Source organism: Myodes glareolus, chromosome 25, assembly GCF_982192425.1.
Source record: "Myodes glareolus chromosome 25, mMyoGla1.1, whole genome shotgun sequence".
In the NCBI taxonomy this organism is placed as follows: Eukaryota; Metazoa; Chordata; class Mammalia; order Rodentia; family Cricetidae; genus Myodes; species Myodes glareolus.
The window spans coordinates 19,649,837-19,673,407 of record NC_142050.1 but is presented as its reverse complement, the minus strand read 5'-3'; the positions used below and the strand labels follow the sequence as shown (position 1 = coordinate 19,673,407).

At 42.8% G+C, this 23,571-nt stretch overlaps 1 protein-coding gene across 3 annotated transcripts in view; it reads left to right on the top strand.

Moving 5' to 3' along the window:
* Tspan12 (tetraspanin 12) overlaps positions 1 to 23,571 on the top strand; it is a 78,181-nt gene that overhangs the window by 36,305 nt on the left and 18,305 nt on the right. For all 3 annotated transcript variants that reach the window (XM_087901897.1, XM_087901899.1, XM_087901898.1), the window contains 3 exons: positions 6,962 to 7,036; positions 11,627 to 11,734; positions 15,497 to 15,640. In XM_087901897.1, coding sequence (XP_087758023.1) covers positions 6,962 to 7,036; positions 11,627 to 11,734; positions 15,497 to 15,640 — 327 coding nt within the window. The remainder of the gene's footprint in view (positions 1 to 6,961; positions 7,037 to 11,626; positions 11,735 to 15,496; positions 15,641 to 23,571) is intronic.

The following is a 23,571-nucleotide window of genomic DNA, read 5'->3' as shown; positions in this document are numbered from 1 at the left end:
ACCCCTGGAATTTCCCAGAGTTAAAAGAATGGCCAAGTCATATGGAACTTACTCTGTTATGTAGTCAGCAATCAGTTCTGAGTTTAAGAAGGAGAGCACGTTTTGCTGTATATGCTTTACATATGCATGTCTGTGGATGACAAAGTAACAATAATGGCAGCTCACCGTCATGGTTGTTTTAAGAAACCAGATGCCGGGGCTGGAGAGATGGCTCAGCTGTTATCCTTGAAGAGGACCAGGGGTTCAGTTCCCTGCACTGGGTGACACTCAGCTACCTGTAACTTCTATTCCGGGGAACTTACATGCTCTTCAAATGCCCTCCAATGGGCACCTGCTTACACAGGCACATAAACACACAAAATAATAACACTATAAAGAAACTCTGTATGATAGCATACCTGTTGTTATAGCCTGTGGCTTGAATCGAGAGGCCTGGCAGTTCTTCGTGTTTTGGACATATTACCTACATCTGAGTACGTGCCTAGAGCCAGGCCCCGGGGCCTTTTGCAGACTCAGGAAGGCAGGGAATGAGGATGACAGCTCAGCTAGAATTTCAAAGGATTTAGCTCAGTCCAGAAATCTTCGTGGATATCACCAAGGTAGATCATGGCGGCTCTTTTTCCCAGTCAGCACACATAGTTACTACCTGGTCCATATTTATCTTTAGTGATGTTTTTCTTTTTGAGGGGACTTGGTTTTTTACTGTGAGTGGGCATACCTCTTTTCTTCCCTTTTATAAAACATATTTTTTATTGATTCTTTGGAAATTTCACACCATGCTTCCCAATACCACCCATCTCCCAGTCCCACCCCATATCTGACGCTCACTCTTGCAATGTCCTTCCAATGAAAAACCAAAAAAGAAACAATTAAGTCAGATAATAATAATAACAATAGCAATATGAAAAAGAATGTCAATTTCAGTTAAAAACCAACCATCACCACAACTACCACCACCACCAACAACAAAAATCCAAATAAGCAAGCAAACAAACAACATAACAAAAAGAAAAAACAAAACTTTTAGATTAAAGTTCTGCAAAGGTATTCCATAGTGCAAATAGTGTGATTTTTCCCTGCAGTCTCCTGGCCTCCTAATAACTTATTTTAAATCAAAGGTAAGAAAGATCATTCGTTGATATCTTTGTAAGACAATAGTAAATGTATTCTTCATGTTGACATATTTCTTAAGTATTAAAGAGAGCCTATAGAGAAATGGATACGGGGTAACCTAGTTCACCAGATTTCTTCTAGCTGGCCTTTCAAGGCTGAAATTTTTCAGTTCACCCCAGGAAATAACATTTAGAGATGAGATCCGAGTCCTGAATCTGCGCATGTCTGCATCTGCGTTAAATACGCTGGAAGCAGAGATGCTGGTGAACTGGGAGCCCCTTAACAAATGCTACTTTATCTTTTGAACCGTTCACTGTTTCTAAGCTGTGCTCCTTAGAGATTATGCAGTTGTATCTTTTGTTTGAATGCAAGAAATATGAAAGAAGCAAGTTAAAACTACTAGCAGCGGTGTCTATTTTTAAGTTGTAAGTACTATTTCACAGAAATAGTAGAAAACTGTAATTTTCTCTATCTTTGATTGCTCTTCTCCCTTTGACAGCCTTTGAACAAAGCCTCTAAAAATGCCAAGTCTTGAAAGCCGACAGTCCTGTGCCAGTGTGTTTCTTGCTCTTCCTCCCCGCCTCTCCTAGTTTAGCCAGCCTTTATGCAAATCTCATGACGTTGCTTTTCCTATTGGCTGCTCTCTGCAAATAGAACTGCTAGAAATGTTTCCATGGTGTGTATCAGATCATGTTACCCATGGATGATTCCATCATACTTAGAAGACAATGTACAGTCCTTTCCCCTAAGCCACTGTACCTCAAAATGTTGTCTGGCGTTTGTCTCAGTCTCAACCTCACTCTGGTTCCCTTGAGTTTGCTTAACTCACTAATCCACAAAGTGGCTTTTCATTTGCTGCTTCCTCTTCTGAGATGTCCTTTATTTTTTTTTTCTGGAATCCTAACAGTTTTGTGTAACATGAGGGCCGGCTTGTTGGGGTTTCTGTCCTTCCCAGTACCCCAACAAGTCGGCAAACCCCAAAGAAAACCAATCACACAGAGATCTCTATAAGTTATAAAGCTGATTGGCTCATTAGGTCAGGCTTCTTGTTAACTCTTATAACTTATATTATCCCATTATTCTCATCTATGTTAGCCATAATGGCTCCGTACCTTTCTCTGCTGGGCAAGTTACATGCTGCCTCTTCGGTGGTCTGTACAGGAATGCTGAGGGAGCTCTGTTTCCAGAATACTCCCAGTCTCTTTGCTCCACCCCTACTTCCTGTCTGGCTTTCCCGCCTATACTGCCTGCCTGGCCAATCAGCGTTTTATTAAAATGATTGACAGAATACAGACAATTCTCCCGTATCATTTCCCTCTTTTTTTTTTTTTTTAAACAAAGGAAAATACCCATAGTCCATTTGTTGGGAATGTGGGCGTAGTATTTTAGGCTACTTCCTGCTGGTTGGGGGCGCTGATAATCTTATGGGGACCTAAAGAAAACTTAGAGTTATAATCAAGTCCTGACTGAAGTATCCTGGGAGTCTTGATCATCTCAGGCTGCAGTCTTGAATCAGTTCTGGATGTAGAACTCTGTCATCTGGGCCATCTGTTCCCGTCGATTTCTCAGGTGGCCTCCCTTGGTCAAAGATGATTTTTCTTAACTCTGAATAAATCCATAGCCTCTCATTTTCTGTGGAAACAAAAGCAGAATCTCTTCTCCAAAGTAACATACCTTTTGACTTCAGTTTTGAAGCCAAGGTATTTTCAAAATGTCTATCTTGGGTTAGTTCAGCAGCATTTATAAACAAATGTCTTTTGGTGACTGTTGCTCCTTCCTCAGCATTCAAACAATTAAAAGAGAGCATAATAGCATACAGTATCAAGATTCTCTGTGTATTTTCTATCTTTATGCAGCTTTATTTTACTTCTATTTCTTTTATTTTTACTTTTACTTTTTGAGACAGGCTCTCTGTATATCTTTGTCCTGGAATAACTCTGTAGACCAGGCTGTCCTTGAACTCACAGAGATCCTCCTGTCTCTGCCTCCCCAGTGCTGGGATTAAAGGTGTATGCTACCACACCTTGAACTCACAGAGATCTGTCTGTCCCTGCCTCCCAGGCATTGGGATTAAAGGTGTGCACTACCACACCTTGAAGTCACAGAGGTCAACTCCCTCTGCCCCTTAAAGTCTCAGAGGTCAACGTACCTCTGCCTCCCAGGCACTGGGATTAAAGGTGTGTACCACCACACCCTATTTCTCCCTTTTTTTTTCTTTTTAATGACTTTAACCTTTAGCCTGTATATATTTTTAACACATTGTAAACTCTTTAGAGGTTTTTTTCATCTTTGAACCTCTCTTTACTGTATCTCTCTCTCTTTTTTGAGTACATGAGTCTTTAAGGAGAAGATTAATCCTCTCCTTTAAAGCCGTGGCTTTGACGGCTAGATCCAGCTCATTTTTTAGCTTTTCAGCCTTGTGGCTGAGGTACCACTGAAGCCTTTTACTGCCACAACTCTATGGCGTTTGAAGGTCATTGCCAGCAAGCTGCAGCATTCTGCTCACAGACCACACTCAGTCGGACTGCCTGCCTGAAAGAGTCAGAGTTTGCTCTGGCAGGACAGCCCAGAAAGTCGGCATTTTAAAACAGAGCAGCTTTTTACCTGCTACGGCTGAAAACCGAAAAGCATACATTCAGCTTTTGATAAACACCATTTAAGTGTTTCGTGGCAGGACCTCTTAATGAGCTGCAAGATTTTGCAGCTAAAGCTGAGTCAGGAAGCCTCTCTTATATGAGAGCGCTTGCTTGCCTCTAGCAAGCAAAGTAGACCTGAGAAATTGCTGCCACCAAGAAGCCATGCTTTACTCTATTCTTTTCCAAGCTTTCTCAGGCTTTCTGTGGATTCAGTTATCCACGTTGGGCGCCATCTGTAACATGAGGGCCGGCTTGTTGGGGTTTCTGTCCTTCCCAGTACCCCAACAAGTCGGCAAACCCCAAAGAAAACCAATCACACAGAGATCTCTATAAGTTATAAAGCTGATTGGCTCATTAGGTCAGGCTTCTTGTTAACTCTTATAACTTATATTATCCCATTATTCTCATCTATGTTAGCCATAATGGCTCCGTACCTTTCTCTGCTGGGCAAGTTACATGCTGCCTCTTCGGTGGTCTGTACAGGAATGCTGAGGGAGCTCTGTTTCCAGAATACTCCCAGTCTCTTTGCTCCACCCCTACTTCCTGTCTGGCTTTCCCGCCTATACTGCCTGCCTGGCCAATCAGCGTTTTATTAAAATGATTGACAGAATACAGACAATTCTCCCGTATCAGTTTTGCTTCCTTCTATTCCTCTTTTTTTTTTTTTTAAAGTTTATTAATTTATAAAAGTTTCCATTTTCGCCCCTCCTCCCAACACCCTCCCACTCCCCCCACTTCCTCTCTCCTCCCTCTCCATCCCTAAGAGCAGTCAGGGTTTCCTGCCCTGTGGGAAGTTCCTCCCCCCTCCCTCCAGGTCCAGGAAGGTGAGCCTCCAAACAGACTGGATCCCAAAAAATCCAGTATATGCAGAGGAAACAAGTCCCAGTGTCATTGTCAATGGCTTTTCAGAAAGACTCCGGGCCAGCCACATTCAGAGAATCCAGCCACATTCAGAGAATCTGGTTGGATTGCGTCCTCGTTCAGTCCCAGTCCAACTGGCCTTGGTAAACTCTCATTAGATCAGTCCCCTTGTATCAGTGGGTGATCGCATCCCTCGCAGTCCTTATTTCCTATTTCATTTCAAGGTCCTTCTGCTCCTCATTTGGACCTTGGGGGGCTCAGTCCGGTGCTCCAATGTTGGTCTCCGTCTGTATCGCCATCCATTGCCAGATGAAGGTTCTATGGTGATATACAAAATATTCATCAGTATGGTTATGGGTCAAGGCCGGTTCAGGCACCCTCTCCTCTGTCCAGAGAACAATCTGGGGATCTCTCCTTGGACCTGGGATCCCCTTTATACTCAAGTCTCTTGTAAACCCTAAAATGACTCCCTTAGTTGAGATATATACTTCCCTGATCCCATATCCATCCTTCCTCCCTCTCCCCCATCCCAATCCCCCGAGCTTTCCCCATTCCTCCCCTACTCCTTTCTCTCTAACCCTCTCCTTCTATTCCTCTTAAAGATCACCTTTATTGAAGTTCTTTCCAGTCCATGGGAACTGCAGGCACTATCAACCCATTCTGCTTTGTTTCTACTTGGTGTTGTGTGTAGCAGGGATTTACCAAGCCATATGTGATAAAGAACACATTTAGGTGTCTGTTTTTCCTTGAGCGCTGACTGCAAGGAAGGAGGTAATCAAAGGTACCGCCAGCATCCTGTGCTACCACCTAATTCCGTGCTGTGATCGACACAGAAGACTTGTGTACTCAGCAGTGTTCTGCTTCTGCCGGAATCAGAGGCGAGAACTCTGGGAAGTCCAGTCTTCCTTTGATTCTCACTACTGGCTTCCATAGTAAGGTCACCTCCACCAATGGGGCGTGGTAAGGAAGAACACAAAACAATGCTGCAAAGATCTAGTCCAGGAAATCTATCAGGCACATGCCTAAGTCACGTGACCTACCTTTTGTACTTAGTTCCTTGGGTGTGAAATGGGGACCATCCTGTTTCGGAGCTCTTGACTAAATTATGAACTCGGAGAATAGAATGCTATCCAGAAGTTTCTAATAAGAGAATAGTTTCCAGTCCCCTGTCAGGCACCTGAGCTCCGAAGTGACACCTGGAATGGAACATGTTTCTCTTTTGCTTAAAAGGCGCATGCTTCTGTCGGTCCTCCCACAGACAAGCTACAACTGGGGACATAAATCTTCCTCCCTCTGTCTGTGCATCCAGGTGGTGCAATGTCTTTCCCTCTATTATTAGAAGGTATTGTTTCCTGCTTGTCTGCAAGGCCACTATCTAAATTCAGGTCTTCCCCTCGGACTCCTGTTAACTGCCTTCTAAGCTTTTTAACTCATTCCTCAGTCCTTCCCTTTCAAGCCGATTAGTATCCCGGCATTATTTAACCCATTTGTGTCTTCCTCTTATTCAGAAACACTGAGGGATGCCACCTCACTGCCTACATGGTCTATTTAAAATCCATTAGCGGGTCATCTGGTGTCCCCCGTGATCTGATTTCAATTACCTTTCAATGCTGGTCTCTCATTTTTCTTTCTTCTGTATACCTATGTCTGTACTCCCTGACACTCCGTTGTACCACCCACGTGCCTCTGTGTATTCATTTACATCATTTTTATGTAAACACTTTTCTATTTTCTTCCTTGCAAATCTGCTCCCTGTTCAGGATGCTGTACATTCCCTACTTCACAGAAATACCAACTCTTTATTTCATTTCTCTTTTCAATCCTGTATTCAGCTTTGTTATCAATTTGCCTATGTATGTCTCCCAAAACCACTTTCCACAGGAGAAATCTACAATTTATTCTAAATTAATAGGACTAGTAGAGATTTTGTTCTATATTGTCCTTTTTACAGCAGAGGAGCCCTCCTCCACTTTATGTAAAAGAAAGGGGAAATACGCACCGGGGAAAGTGTTGGACTTGCAAACCTCACCTCATTCTTTCTGAGAAGAACTAGGTGTCATTGCTCAGAGAACTTGATTCAGCTTTATTAAAGTACATCCTATAAGTTCTTATTTAGCTCGATGACACTATTGGCATTTTTAAAAGGTTTACTCTAGTAACTGACTAATGACAAAACAAAGGCCATTTAGGTGACTCCTGATGGTTTCCTGTAGCTGGGCCCGGGCTTGGGGAAGCCTGTTCTCTGTGCTACCTGAAGAAGGGCCTGTGCATTCTTGTCATAGATCAGCACGCCCCTGAGTAACATTTGCCTCGGACGGTTTCATGCTAACGCTCCCTCTGTCTTTCTGCAGTACTTTGGAACCTTACTGGTCATCTTCTGTGTAGAACTGGCTTGTGGTGTGTGGACGTACGAGCAGGAGGTCATGGTGAGTTCCTGGTGGGGCAGAATCACAGTGTGGGACACCGGAGAGTGACTGGGCTACATGGTTGTTACTTTGCACGATCACATTACATGGTAAGGGTGAACGTTCCTGACACTTCTGAAAAATCGTATGTTTTTCCCCCCTGTGGCTCAAGCGCATATCCAAGAGGTAATTTAAAATTTTTATCTTGAGGTCCCGGGACATCGTTAATTCCATAGATTTCTTAGACATCATGGATTGGAACTAGTCTAAAACAACTATACCAGCTTCTGAATTTATAGTGGGGAAGCATGTGCTTGTTGGGGAGTGTTAGCCCTCCTCCTTTAAGCCCATCCTTGCTGACCCAAGCAGAAAGCAGGGAGGAAGCCAGTGTCTCCTGATTGCAAACAAGCTGCACTATATTGCCCTTTAAGAAGTGCATTTGGAGAATTGCTGCGTGCTTACCATGGTGTGAAAGCTCTCACAGCTTGAGATTTGGCTTCTTGAAAACAAGAGTTCAGCGTTTCCTGTCTTATTTCAGCCATCGAAACCACTAGAAAAAAAAACCTTTATAGCTTTCTTAGAATAAGAGAGTTTTTTCAACCTTTTCCGCCAGTTGCTTTCTCACTTGACCCCTACTCCCCCACAGCCTCCCACCCCAACCCTGGCTATTGCTTAGGTTGTTCACTTCAGTGGCGAAATTAGTACAATTGTTCCCAGTGAGGAATGGAGTTGCTTTGCATGTCTGTGCATGCTGGCTGGTATCATGCTTCATAGAGCAATTCGGTTTATGCAAAATGCTGCTTTTCAATGGGTTGCCCTTGGGCCTTCTGGGGAGGCTCAAAAGGTGGTTCTGAATCATTTGCATTCCTCCTTACCAGTTCAGATGTGCTCAGTTAGAACACAGGAAAAAGGTGGGGCCTAGGCCCCTGACAAGCTTCTGGTGTATCGTAAGCATTTAAACATTCAAGTCCTCTTAAGAGAGGGCAATAGTAATGAGAAGGTGATAGTTTATTTGTTTCAGAGATAAGCAGGGCATTAGGCATTTGTGTAATACAATTGATGTCATTTCTATTATTGGTATTTGATTATTAATAATATTAATATTATTAATAATGTTAGTAATTATTAATAAGAATATAATATTCTGTTATTAGAGAGCCCCTTTGAATATCAGTATTGAGATTTCTCAGAAAATTAAGAAACAACCTTCCTCAAGACCCAGCAATATCACTTTTGGGTATATACCCAAAGGATGCTCAATCATACCAAAAGGAAATGTACTCAACTATGTTCATAGCAGCATTGTTTGTCATAGCCAGAACCTAGAAACAGCCTAAATGCCCCTCGACTGAAGAATGGATAAGGAAAATGTGGTACATTTATACAATGGAGTACTACAGAGCAGAAAAAAAAATAATGACAACTTGAAATTTGCGGGCAAATGGATGGATCTAGAAAACATCTATTGAATGAAGTAATATAGACAAAGAAAGACAAATATATGTACTCACTCATAAGTGGCTTTTAGACATAAAACAAAGAAAACCAGCCTACAATGCACAATCCCAGAGACCATAGACAACAATGAGGACCCTAAGAGAGACATACATGAATTTAATCTACACGGGAAGTAAAAAAGACTAGACTTCCTGAGTAAATTGGGAGCATGGGGACCATGGAAAAGGGTAGAAGGGGAGGGGAAAAGAAGGGAAGGGAACAGAGAAAAATGTATAGCTCAATAAAATCAATTAAAAAATAAAAAAACAAAAGAATTTGTTCTGCAAATATAGTAGTGATAAGAATTATTATAAAAAAAGATTCTGTGATGAATCTGTAGTGTTCTGAGGCTAGTTACTGAACGGATATCCCCTGGCTACCACAGATTAATGGTCAAAGGTGACCTGTGCAGGCCACTGTGCCTGAGGTCACAGCTTTGTGAAGACACTCATACCTCCACGCATGAGGACTCACAGGAAGAAGATACAACCTATGGAAAGTTGAAGAGTCAGGGTTGATTCTAACTTACTCCATATAAAATTGAGAATATATGGGAAAAACCCACCTAAAAAAGGGTCCACCTGCTCTCTCTTAGTTAGATTTTCACGTTATACCTAGAAACTTTGTACATTAGGAAAATGAAAAATTGTAGGGCCCCGGATTTTTGTTTTAAACTTCATTTTTTGAAGTTTACTCTTCTTTTTCAGTTTCCAAGAATAGCCTACATCCCTAACATGCAAACAGAAGACTAAATTTTATAAATAATTATTAACTCTTTTATCCCCAGCTTTTGGTTATATTCTATGTGGTAATTAAAATGACTATCTTCGTATGGATTCATTTATTTAGTTAATTTAAAGGCAGGATCTTAATAGCCCAAGCTAGCCTAGAACTCACTATGTAATACAGGCTGTCCTCATATTCATGGCAACCCTCCTGCCTCCACCCTCCAAGGGCTATGGTTATTTTCACGAGGCGGCACACCCTATTCTTTCTATGATGGGTTGTGACGTATATGTCCAACTGATATATGATGAGTCTCTAAAGCAGCCGGAAGCTTAGAATGAGTTCATTCTGCCTGTTTGAGAAGGGCGCTTACATGTTAAGAAGCATAGAAAACAAATGGACTTCCATTTACTGTCTATTCAGGGATGGTCCTCAGTGGTTTCAGTTCCTGGGGCACTAAATGAATGCACACTGCTCGTCATTTCAGCCATGGGCACACGTCATTGCTTTGCTTGTGTAAACCTTCCCTATTCCATTAACAGGAGAGAGGAAGGAAGGGCCACGTCCAAGTGAAAGATGGAGAGCAGGCTTGCAGAAGAGGAAACCAGCATTGCCATTTTTATTGCTTCTGTCCTAATAACAACATAAAAGAGAAGTCTCATTAAAGTTTATTATCTGCCAAATTTTGCAGGATCCGACCTTTACATAGAATGGGCTTTGTGCTCGGAGCTGTTGCATGCAGGCAAGCTGTTCACTGTGTGTTGGGCTTTATGGCCAGTGCCCCCGAATTTGGTGCCAGAACCTCAATGGTTCTCTGTTCTCTTGCCACGTTTGGTTTGAGATTGATGGTGGCCACAGTGCAGAAACAACCAGTGTTTATTTTGGAAAGCAAAAATTTAGAAAGAGTTATTCCATTAACTCCGTCAGGAGACTTGACATCTGTCTGCTTCCCCATTCGTTTTGTTGTTTCTACGTCCTCAGCTCCTATCAATACTCCAGCTAAAACCTGTCAATAATATTAACTGTTTCAGATGTCATATTTCTGGAAAACTTACTTTACTTCCATTTATTTTATACCACAAAGGATATGAGATAATGCTAATTTATAGTGGGTGGCTTGAACTTTGTCTAGTTTTCTGAACTTTATGAAATCATAAGAATAGAATGCATACCCAACCTACTTGCTATTTTCTGTATTATGTGTTTCCAAGTGATTATTAAAAATAGCTAGAAAAGAAATAAAATTGAAGAATTTCTGTGGCTAAGGAATTTTCTAAACTTACTTCTATGGACGCTACTTTTTTATTTTTCTTGAGGTAGCTCTGGCTTTCCTTCAACTTGCTTTGGAAATTACTTCTATGGACGCTACTTTTTTATTTTTCTTGAGGTAGCTCTGGCTTTCCTTCAACTTGCTTTGGAGACCAGGTTGGCCTTGAGCTTATAGAGACCCAACTGTCTCTGCCTCTCAATTGTTGACATTATTTTTAAATTTATTTTTTTTAAAAAAAGTGTATGTGCATTATGGACGTCGTGTGCATGTGTGTTAGGTGCTCGCAGGTGCACATACACACGCTCCGGTGTTGAGGCGAGAGGAGAGCTGATGTCCTCCCTCCTCCACTGACCCCTTCCTTGGTCCTGTCGGGCAGTTCTCACATTGAGTCTGGAGACAGGTGTTTTCTGCTAGTTTGGTGCCCCTAAGCTCCAGTGGTCCTCTGCTCGCTGTCCTTCCTCCCACCTCCTGAGCGCGGGGGTTACAGGCACATGTGCCCACATCCAGCCTTTCCTGTATGATGGAGATCTGAGCTCAGGTCCTAAGACCGTGCTTCATGCCCTCTTATACACAGAGCCATCTCTCCAGCCTGATAGTACGATTTTTAATAAGATCTCAAAATTGCCCTGGTCTTAGGTCATGACTTTGCGGGAGGGATGGGTCAAATGACTCGTTCACAGAGGTTGACTAAGACTGTTGGAAACCACATATATTTACGTTATCATTCATAACAGTAGCAATATTACAGTTATGTAGCAGCAATGAAAAGAATTATGGTGGGGGGGTCACCACAATATGAGGAATTATATTAAAGCGTTATGGCATTAGAGATGATGAGAACCTCTGTTTTAGAAGCTCATATGCACATCTTCTTTCTATATCCTAGCTCTCGATCCCCACGTCAGTTTCGTGAACGCCAGGCTTGTTGGTGTGAGCTTAATTTAGTCTCTAAACAAGTATAAATTAAAGCGGTATGTGTCAGTCTTAGCACACGCTGTGCACATGTGACGTGTCGTCAGTGTGCTGAAGGTTGTAGATCTATATATGTGAGTGAGCCTTTACCTGGCTGGTGGGACTTGGATCCTGATGTTTTGTTTTGCTTGGTTTCGTCACTCTAGGTGCCGGTACAGTGGTCAGATATGGTGACTTTGAAAGCCAGAATGACAAATTACGGCTTACCCAGGTATAGATGGCTTACCCACGCTTGGAATTTTTTTCAGCGAGAGGTAAGTGCTGCCGTTCCTGGGGCTGGAAGCAAGTTGTCAAAGCAGGTGTGCAGAACGTTCATTTTGATCATTTCTGCAGCGAAAACGGAAGCCTGGGCGTCCGCCGTCACCGGTGCAGTTTTTCCCTGCAGGCTGCAACTTCACTTCCTGTTGTCTTTTCATCTCAGTCACGGGCATTCTCCTTCACTCCTCTGGTCCACAAGCGCTTCTTCAGAAGCTGTTTTGCTCACCTACTGTGACATTTCCTTTTCATGAGTTATTTAATAAACAGTTAAAGTTTTACTTAGAAATTTCTCTTTTAGGGATTTTTTTTTCTGCTTTCGGAGTTACCAGGACTTTAAACTTTGTTTCAACATTTTAAAAAGGTTGCTTCCATTTGCACATTTTGTTTGGATGAACATCATTATCAACCAGCCTGTCTTTTTTTTTTTCCTAGTCAGGAGGTCTTTGATTCAAATCCCATCTCTGTTACTTACTATCACTTCACTTAATTCCTTAAGCCTCTATTTCCACACCTTCGGCATAGGAACAGTACAGGTACTCAGCCTCTTGAAGTGTTGAGGAGGAAGAAGAGGGAATGACGTCATTGACTTGATCTTAGTTAGCTTCAGCTTGGTACCAGTGACATTACAAAATAGACTTCTGCTTCAAAATCGTCTTATATTTCATCCAAGTATTTTAGATGGGAACTGGTTTCTGGATGTTTCAAAATCGAATGACTTGAGATTAATCTTGGATCTTCCTTCAAACCAGCTCTCCTAAGCGTTTTCCTTGTGTTGGAGTGACATTTCTAGAAGACCCTGTGTCTTAGTTTACTTTCTTTTTCTTGCTTTGTCCCATGAAGCATTTGAGAATGAGCATCTTAGTGGACAGCCAACTGTGTATATGCCTGTGGCAGAGGTTCAGATCTAGGACAATCTCCGAACCTGGCTTTGGGTCCCAGTTGTTGAGATGGTAAAATTATCAGTGCCCCACAGATTTCCTGTTATTGCATTGTTTCCTGACTTTGTTTGTTTGTTGCATAATTATAGTAGAAACAACACAATGGGAAGATCTGTGGAGTACCGGGCCATTTATAGGAAGCCGTCTTCAGGGTGGAGCTGGGTGGAGCTCCAGAGTCCACTTTCTGGAATGGATGATACAAAGTGTGATAAACCAGGTTGAGAAACAGCGACCTCATTTTCCTCCTGCGGTACTCTGCCTCCGTGAGCAGTGTACATGCCCTGCAAACATTCCACGCTCGTTCCCTTGGCCTGGTTCCTCTTACTTCACAGTGCTCATTTGCCTAAAAAGAGTGGTGAATACTTCCAAATACGTGGAACACGTTCAAAGCTCTTGCTACTAGTCTGATAGGACTGCCGTGACTGAGTGTCACAGACAGGGTCACTTAGGGCAAGTGTTTGTTCATTAGTCTAGAGGCTAAAAGTTCAAGATTAGCAACATTGATTCTTTTGAAACCTCTTCCTTTGCCTTGTACCTGGCCTTCTCCCCGTTCTTGTTCTCATTGTCTTGACTTTATAGTGTCCGTGTTTAATTTTTCTCTTCCTATAAGGATGATATTCATGCTTAATTATGCCCCTGATGATGATCTTCTTTGACACTACTTCCTCTAAAGGCTCTTTCCCCATAAACAGTCACATTCTGAGGCGCGAGGGCTAGAATTTTAACCTGTAAATTTAGATGGAGAGCAACGGCCCAGCCTGGGATGCTTCTCTTCCACAATAAATCACGGACCAGGAAATTACCTGGTCAGGTTTTAGCCCTCGAAGTCGCTCATTCCTTGTGCATGTGCCATAAGCGAATGGATCTCACATAATTCTTAGTGACGTTTACTAATATCTTTTTTAAAAACTCATTTTAAAAAATGTATTTATTTTAACACGGTTAGTGGCTGTATAACATTTGGAATCCCAGTTGCTGCCAAAGGATTTTGGAAAATAACTTCGTCCATCAAGGGTCTCGGTTAATTTACATGTAAAATAGTGATTCCATGGTATTTTCTACGGCATGGCATAGTATCGGCTTGGAGTGGAGCGGTCTTGGCAGGTAGTGGCCGAACACAGATTTTTACTGGGGTAACACCGAGTTTACCTTGAGAAGGTTCAGGAAGCCCCCATACAGATCCTCTCTCCTCTGTTGGGTGGGCAAGACAACTGCATAGAAGACGGATGTCAGTGGTTCCTTAACAGTGTTGGCACTGGACACGGATTGTTTAAGTTATCTAGGAAAGCCAATTGCTGTGGAAGTCTTCATTTCCTGGCAAAGTCAGATAAATGGACCACTCCACTGAGCCTGTCAAGTCAGCTCAGAAAGACCTCGTGTGGCAAGGAAAGGCAGGAAAAGGCCTTCTCTGGGTAAAAGGCTTTCAAAACACCGACCTAACAATGTGATAGTTTACAGCATCCAGAAAGGGAAGTCTTTTAATTGTGTGCTTTATTTTCAGGATTCCCGATGGTTGGTTGGGTCGGTGTGTGACGACACCAGAATCAGTCACTCGGTGACATTTCTGTGACACTTGCAGCGATCAGGATGTGCCTTAGTTGTGCCGTTTGTGGGACGCCCACGGCTTTAAAACAATACAGAAATTATTTGTAAAGTTTCTCGAAGCTCTTAGTGTTAATGGCTCCCAGTGATTATCATTCAAAGTGCTTTTCCGACGTCCTTTCCCTTTTTAAGTCATAAGCTCTTGAATCATAAGCTGTTTAGGCAGAGAGAGTGAAAATGTACCAAATGCATTGAATATTTTCCTCGCTTGCTGTCGCGTGAGGAATTCAGAATTCTTCCAAGTTTTGGTTAAGCTTTGAAATGGCTCTGGATTGTGACATTTCATGATTCAGTGTTAATCTTGAGCGGAGATTGGTCTCCTGGGCTATGTAATTTGCATAACCATCACTCTTGGCAGGGCTCTTCCCCCGTGACTGCCCATATTCCTTCCTTCTGACTTAGAGAAGAGGACTTCTCTCTTATCCAAGGGCAAAGCTCGCCTCAGGAGAGTTAGCTCTGCTGAATGAGCCTGCACCTGCCTCCAAGCAGTGCTTCTGAGCCCTCCTCAAAGTAATAATCTACAGTTAAGTACAACAAAAACAGTCTTCTTCAGCACAGTTTGGAGAAAGGCAAGTTCACTTCTCTTAAGTCCAACTACATTCAAGCTAAGCATACCATAATTTTTCTGCATTTATATAGATATGATACGATAGTTTATCAAGAAATCCACCCTACTGGGTGATAATAAGTTGGTCAAATTATTTTCAAAAATTTTGCCTTGGTTAAGGAACCAAAGACTGCCTGGTGACCGTCGTGATGTGAGGTTTGATCATCCAGTCATTCCATAGAATTTGTGGAAATTTTCATCACAATGATTCAGTTTGCGGAGTATGTACACTAGTGAGGGGATAATATATAAAATGATTCTCTACTTTCTCCTGACCAGAAGGTAATGATAATCGACATTCAGTTACTGAATTTGTATGTATGTGTGTGGAATCTGTCATCGTCATAACCATTCGCATAGAGTCGGAGAGTGAGACACCGTTTGCTTTTAGGAGGGGTGGGTGTTGTTCAGAACCGTCCCATTATGCGATGCTGACTTTGATATTCCTTTATGATGTGTCTGTCGTCAAGACTGTCACGGAGCTTTAGCTAACGCGCAAGTTTGACCCCGATGACTACCCGCGTTTAAGAAATCTACTGTCTCATCTCTCGTTAAGTTAAACAAAAACCCTTTTGCGTGGTTCCTAAGTGTGGCTGCTACCTCTTTTTCAGTTTAAGTGCTGTGGAGTGGTGTACTTCACCGACTGGCTGGAAATGACAGAGATGGACTGGCCTCCAGATTCCTGCTGTGTTAGGGAATTCCCAGGATGCTCCAAGCAGGCCCACCAGGAAGATCTCAGTGACCTTTACCAAGAGGTAAGACCATGTATGGTCATCATACCATGGGCAAAACTTCCCAAAAGAACCTTCAACACTCTTCTGATTGAAATTTCACTTGCTGTGTAACTTTTAGACCTGAAGTTCTTCTCTGATTTATGCAGCAGCAAGAAAACAAAGTAAAAAGAAAATATCACTAATCACATGTTAACAGAGGCGAGTGGGAAAGACCTAGGTCTATCATTAATTTAATTTAATTTTATTCTTTAAAAAAATAACCCTTCCCGTTGATTAGATTTTACACTCTGATGCCTAGAGCCAATTTCTATCGTGTTTTAGGGCTCTGTTGAAAGTAAACATGTGCGGATTATGTGGCTGACTGGATCTGTGGGAAGTCTGGGCTGTGCAGTTCCCGGGCAGACTATTTTAGGGCCCTGGTGTAGGGGAAAGGAAACTCTCTCGGGAAAAGCCCGTGTGCTGCTCTTTGGTTCCCCCTGCTGGTCATAACTGGTAACCTCAGTCTTGGTTTGCTGAATCCATTTTACTTACTGGGTTTAAATGAATGGTTTGGTGCCAAAAATTTATATATTGTATGTTCTTCTGGGATTTATCCCAATTATAAATCGCCCTTTCTTAGAAGTTTTGTGTCCCTTCATATTTAATGGCTTCACAGTCAGCAATGGAATGTCATTCTCAAATTAAAAACGTAACGTTTTTCTGTAAACTGGGCTGGAGAGACAGCTCAGTGGTTAAGAAAACTTACTGCTCTTTCAGAGAACCTGGATTCAGTTCCCAGCACCCACTTGGTGGCTCACAACCATCTGTAACTCCATTTCCAGGGAGTCTGACACCCCTTCTGAGCCCCTCAGGCTCCCGCACACGCTTGCGTGTATTTAAATCTAGGCACACACACACACACACACACACACACACACACACACTCACTCTCTCACACACACACACACACATACACACACACACGAGATTAAATAAATGAAAAAATTTAAAGTTGTACAGTAGTCACTGGCTCTTTGTGATTACTTTTTATTAAATTAGACAAGTAATGGAATTAAAATTTCATTACTCAGCTGCAGTAAGTACATTCTACTTGTGGATACAGCGGTCATGCAGTCATGGGACACTGCTGGCCACTTAGGGCTTCACGTAACTAGACTGTCTATACTACAACAAAACTATGTCCTTATATATTATGTGTATCTATGATACGGTTGTAATAATAAAACATCTAAGGATGCATGCGTGTGTGTGTGTGCTGTACGTATCTGCACAGCTGCACTCCCTCACATGTGTGTACACGGAGGCCAGAAGTTGATTTCAGTTGTCACTCTCCTTTGCTCTACCTGGTTGGTAAGACAGGGTCTCTCACTGACCCCGGAGCTTACTGACTTGGATAGGCTGGTTAGCAAGCAAATCCCTGGCATCTCCCTCTCTCCGCTACCCCAGTGCTGGGGCTACAGATATGTGCTGCCATACCCAGCATGTATGTAGGTGCTGGGGATTGGAAAACAGGTTCTAATGCATGTATAACAAATAAATCCTTACTCACTGAGCCACGCCCACCCTATCCTCAGCATCAGGACTTTTATGATACACGCCTTTCGGAGAATACATTTTTTTTTTTACACCACATAATATTGAACACTCATTTTTTTAGGCTACCTACAAAATCAGTTGTGGAGATACGTTGTTTATACTACGTACTAATTGATTTGAATTATTTCAACATAGGATTGCAAGCTAAGTGATTTAGACAGCAGAAACCAGTTTGCAGTTCTACAGAGTAGAAATTCAAGGTCACTATGCTTGCAGGGTCAGGTCAGCTCTTCCAAGGCCTAGGAGGAAGGGCATTGTATGCCTCTCCCCCAGCTTCTTGTCCTGTGGAAAAATTTCCCGGTCCGTGTTTTTCTCTTCGTATGGTTTAGTCCGGGTGTGTTTCTGTCTCCACATTCCCCCTGAAAGGTCACCTTGGAGCCCAGCATTCTGCAATCTGGGTTCATCATCACTTCATTACACCTTCAACAACCCAACTGTCATAAAATCGCATCCTCAACTGTGAAGAGAACAGACTCAACATACATTTTTCGAGGACATAGTCTAACCTATAACCAGAATTGTTGTAACAGCTGAGTAACTCAGCTTGTTTATTTTAAGAGAAAATAAAAACATGTATCGTGGTTTCCTCACATTACTGAAAATACGGTGCTTGGCTTTTACTATTTTGAACATGTTATGATTAGATGTATTTGCCTTCACTGACACAAAGGACACATCAGATACAGTTAACTGAACAAGACATCTCTGAGTCACTGTTTCTAGGTCCCTCAGTGATTGTGCTCAGGTGAAAGTCGAGTGCTATGTTACCCAGTGTGTATTGTAGAACGTGATGAAATGCGACCAAGCCATCCTTTTTCTATGCCACAGAACAGAGGACTCAGTATTTCTGAGAGTGTTAAATAGAAGCTACTGCAGAGTTTAAAATACACTATAATTTACTGCTGTCTGTTACAAGAACAGGTGATTACAGTATACATATATATACATATATATACATATATATATATATACATATATATATATATATATATATATACACACATGGGAATTGAATCCTATCAGTGTTCCTAGTGTAAATTTTGCTGATTGGTAAATCAGCCAATCAGCACCGAAAATGACCAGGCTCTGGCACAGTGATGTGGCATCTGCCTTGGTGCTGATGGTTAGAACCGTGGTGGAGACCATAAGCCTGCAGCCCCACTGTGCAGCTGTTCAAAGCCTGAGAGTGGCTCAGATCATTTCGGCTACTGCTTCCTAATGGGATGCTCTCCTTTGGTGGTGTGTTTTCAGGATGCCTAGTGGAGAGGTCAGAGGAAGGCTTATTGCTGTCCTTGTGCAAACTGGTGACCCAGATTAACTTAAATGTTTTCCGATTTTGATCAGAAGGCTTTCAATAGTCAGCTTTTTCGGGCAGTCATCGATTGATTTCTGACAAAGACCCCTGGGTAGATGGGTCGTATCAGAGCAATCTGCTTTTGCATTTGACAATTAATAACCGATGCTGCTATTAGTAATAATAACAGGACGCAGTTAGATGCGTAATTGACTTTCAAAAGTGGATCGTTTAGTAGCTTTATGGCTCAAGTACAATTAGGTCCGAAATTAAGAAACAAGCATCCTGAGATCATCCAGAAGCAAAATGCGTGTTTAAAAGGAGAAATGGGTGACCAAGAGCTGGGGGGTTTGAGAGGATTCTTTTGAAGTTGAGAACACCAAGGGAAAATATCTTAAAGGTTTTCAGATATCTCAAAGTTCTTAATTTAGAGCAGGAACGAGGAATGCACAGTGTTGATCCAAGGGCCAGATGTTACAGGAAGGACATTGTGCACCAATGGGAGGAAGACCTTGCTCATCAGCATCTGTCCAATCATGAAAGAGATATCTTGTAAGATCGTGTCTCATTACTGAAAATATTACAGTCAAGGTCGGATGGCCACGTCACGGGGTACTGCAGCAGGGGTTTTGAAATTACAAGTGAGTCTATACTAGCTGGACTTCAAGGTTCCTTTATCTCCCATATTCTGCAGGTTCAGAGATAAGTACTGACTTTTTCCTGTGCTCCTTCTTCCCGAGTCTGAAACCAGGGAAATAAATCATTCTCAACCATCTGGTGGCCTGCCTGGTTCCCTGACCCAATAATATTTTATGACACATTTCGAAACCTGTGAAAAATGATAGGGCAGAAATATAGCAACAACTGCACATTTTTTGAAATATCCTCACCAGAGCTACAGTTAGGTCTGGCACACAAACCCATGAATGTCCAATGATTAGAGAGTATACGCTTGAGGAAGATACAGGCTTAATAATTAAACGTGCGACTATCTCTGACTCTTACTTTGATTTTGAGTATCTGTGTATCTGAAATATTTTGTGATTGTCTTGAGTTCCTCATGCGGTGTAGAATGTTGTGAACAAAATTCTCTCTGATAGCTTAAAAGGGTAGCAATATAGACCCATAGCAACAACAAGGAAAAAACAATTACAGAAGGAAAAAAAAACAGGTGGTAGCAAATGCTTGGAAGGCTTTGAACTCAGTACTAGAGTGAGACATTATAGGTGGGGTCGGTTCTTTGGCCAGCATGGGGCTATCATCACGGGTAGCATTTCAACTGAAACCAATTGGAGACAAGGACTCAACTGGGCAAAGTCTGTGAAGAGTACTTTCGGTCTAGGAAACTGAAAATATCAAGGTTCAGGAGGCCTGGTCAATGATCACTGGCTTCCTGGTACCCCATTCTTGAGAGGTGTCTGTGTAACCATGCCCTCAAATGCTGCATGGTAGACCTGACCTCAGCCAAGCTTCAAACTCAAGAGTTGAAGCTGGTGAGATTCAGCATGCTGCATGTCTCCCTGTCAGAGTTGATGTTGGTAAGATTCAGCATGCTGCATGTCCCCTTACCCCCATTAGGAATATGTAATGTTAGCCGGAGAGATGGCTCAGGGGGCAGAGCGCCCGACCGCTCTGCCCGAGGACCCGAGTTCGGTTCCCGGCCCAGCACCGCATGTAGTTCCGTGACCTTCAGTCAGCGGCCTGCAGAACGACCCACACACACAACCTCCCACCGTCCACCGTAGATCCGCGAAGAGTAGTAGGAAAAAAAAGAACAAAAAAAGAAATTTGTAATGTTTAGTCTTGGCCTGGAGCAAACAAACGAGAGGAGCAGAAAAATACATGAAGGATGTTAGAAAGTTTCACAGCTCCGGGATCCCAGACCCGCTGCCCATGGGTGTGGGCTTTTCTTGGAAGAAATACAATTTACACTATCAAACAAACTCGCTTTCAGTACCTTGTGTGCATTTTGCTGCTGAGCAGCCCCCATAGCTGCCATGGATACTTTCAGGGGCTTTGTTAGGGAGAATAACTGTAGTCTTCATCTCAGATGGGCAACACACAGGCACTTCAAGGGCACCCAAAGGCTCCAGTGCTCCATCTCAAGAATAACAGATGATGCCAAGCAGGCTCATAGCAGCCCTACCTCAGATGGACCCACTCAAAATGTAAAACAAAGAGGGACTGAAAATCAAGTGAAACATGTGTAGAGACACATTTCCATGTCTTGTAGTTAAAGGAGAGACGATTGCTAAAATACACTGACTCCTTCTCAAGAAAAATAATGTTCTCAGTGATGCAGTGATGTATGTAAGCGTAGGACAGAGTGAGACCCTTCACATGCAGGGTGCCTTTGGGATATTTTCCCTTTAAACCCTTAGACTTTCTATATTTCATGGATTGGGTATAAATCTGTTAGCTTCCGCACTTTTCTGTGGATACCCAGGCCTAATCCAGGAGCGCGCTTTCCTGAACCAGGGCCACGAGAATGGACGATTGTCCTAAGGGTTTAAGCAGACGAAGACACAAGAGACCTGCTTGCTTGCCAGAGAGTAAAAAAGCCGCTGTTTATTAACTCAGGTCGGGTATATATACCAGGAGGCAAGAGGATTCAAAAGGGCATGGCCCCCTCCCATCAGGAGCAGTAGAATAGATTGATACATTCCCAGAGCCTCAGGCAGGGTCAGCTATGGGGGAGGCAGGCATGGGGGGAGGCAGGCGTGGGAGGCGTGTAGGGCCCCCGCAGCTGCAACCTTGTTTACAGGTGAAATTACCATAACAAAAACAGCCTTGTTCTTTCTAAGCTACCCTCAAGCCAGTGCTGAATCTCCAGGGGCCAGAGGTCAAACAGCCCTGAGAAATGCCAAGGAAGAAAAGGGAAAAAGACCTGGGTACCTACATAAATCCCAAACAGTCAATGATTTTTCTCCCTGGCAATTATGTTGCTATAAACCATGTAGAACAGTGGTTCTCATCCTGTGCGTTGCTACCTCATTGGTGTCAAACTACCCTTTCACAGGGGTCGCAGATCAGATGTCTTGTATATCAGACATTGACATTCCAATTGCCAACAGTAGCAGAATTGCAGTTATGAAGCAGCAACAAAAATAATTTTATTGTTGAGGGGTCACTAAAACATGACAAACTGTATTAAAGGGTCACAGCATTAGGAAGGTTGAGAACCACTGCTTTACATGATAGTTTATTTCTTCTCCCACTACCACCTATGAGTAAAGGAAGTCAGAAAGGGCAGCAAGTGCGGAAGTAAAGGTGTGCACCCCTTTTCTGTTCCTCGGCCTTCAGGACACAGAGAACATGGCCAAAGACTCGTGTGGATAGACAGCAAATGCAACATGGACCAGGGACCAAGAGCCAGGGCTTAATTAACGAGTGGGTGAGCATCACTTAATGGAAAGTTACTAAGAGGAAATCTTACCAGCAAGGGAGATTCGAGCTAACAGGAGCCAATAGAATTCTTGCTGATGGCAGACCAATGAGATCAGACTTTCATAGGGGGATAGGGGATGAAGGATGAGATATGAAGAATGGGGGAGTTCTATGAACAGAAGAATTCTTGCTGAAATCGGAGCATACAGATAGACATGGAGTAGTTGGAAAGAACTAAGAATAACCTAGAATTTGATCATCAGTATTGTCTGAAGTCTTCTTATCTCATTTAGAGCATTGTATGATATGTGGGTTGAATATAATGATTTCTTGTTGTTCATCGTCACTGAGTTGCTGTGTGGTTCTGTTTTGCTCTTGCCGATCTCTTTTGTATTCTTCTGAACTTGAAGGATAATTATTACCCACCCCCTTTCTTTTCCTGAGCGTTGTCCTTACCGTCGCTGCTGTTCGTTAACAACCTTCTCCTGTTAACACTGTCAGCCAATTCTAACGTTCAGTATTTTCTGTGTATGGAAACATCTTTCAGACATGACATCCTGTTCTCATTTTTCCTTATTTTTGAGCTGAGGTGGAAAGACAGCAAAGGCACAAGATGCTCTGGAGGAAAGGAAGTGTGGCCTTTTGTAAAGCTCTCTACTGACAGGCCAGTTGATCATCACCTAGGTTACCCTTTCTTCAGTTGTATGGGATTCTTCCCAGGACCAAGAAAGTCTTCACACATGAGACAGACAGGAAACCAGGAGGACTGAGAATTCCAAAGAAATACAGGGAGGGGAAGGAGGAGGTGTTCAGACCTTCAGGCAAGTTGACCAAATCATTAGCAGAATAGTCAAAACAGGGGCTAGAAACTGAAGTAAGATTTAGATCCTCTTGAAGGAAGGCACAAAAGGGAGCTGGCATGGAAGAGACAATCCTCAGTTGCTGTTGTCTTTGTACTCCAGTTGTGCAGTGGGGGAAACACATGGCGATAGTGGTATCTTGTGGGTCTTTCAATCTAAAGGGTAAGTAGGTGTTATCCACGTGAAGAAAGTATTTGATTGGCAGGTGGCAGAAGAGGCCATTTCCAGCTAAGCACTGGTACACAGTTAGAACTGACAGCCCACGAAGAGAATGGCCTGTCAGTGTGGTGCACAGAGCAGTGGCTATTATGAATAACCTCGTAAGTTCTGCTAACACACAGATTTTATACGCAAGTCTGTAATTGCCTAGTCAAAAGGCAAGCATGCTCACAAATTGAAGGCATTCCCGTGAAAGGGAAACTTAAGGACAAAGTAGTCGTGGGATACTGATTTATTAATAATGAATCTCCACTGCCAGATAAACACACAGAGAGCCCCCCTGCCCAGATGGTAAACGGTAGGCGGCTTTTCAGGCTCAGTGGTTATTTAGATGGAATTTCCCCAAGAAGTTTCTTTCTCAAGGTTCTTTATATAAGCTCAGATATCTTCTATCCCGCTTTTCTTCTGACTTCATTATCTCTCTCTAAACTGTCAGCAGGATCAGGTTGACACTGGCTTGGGGTGTTGCCTGTTTTATCAAAGCCCCTTGCAGGACCAGTTTGGGTTGTTTGTGGCTGGTGGGGCCCAGGGAAGGGCTTTTATCTGCAAGCTTCACTTCTAATCTGGCCTGAAAGCGCCTGGCAGTTTTGCTGCAG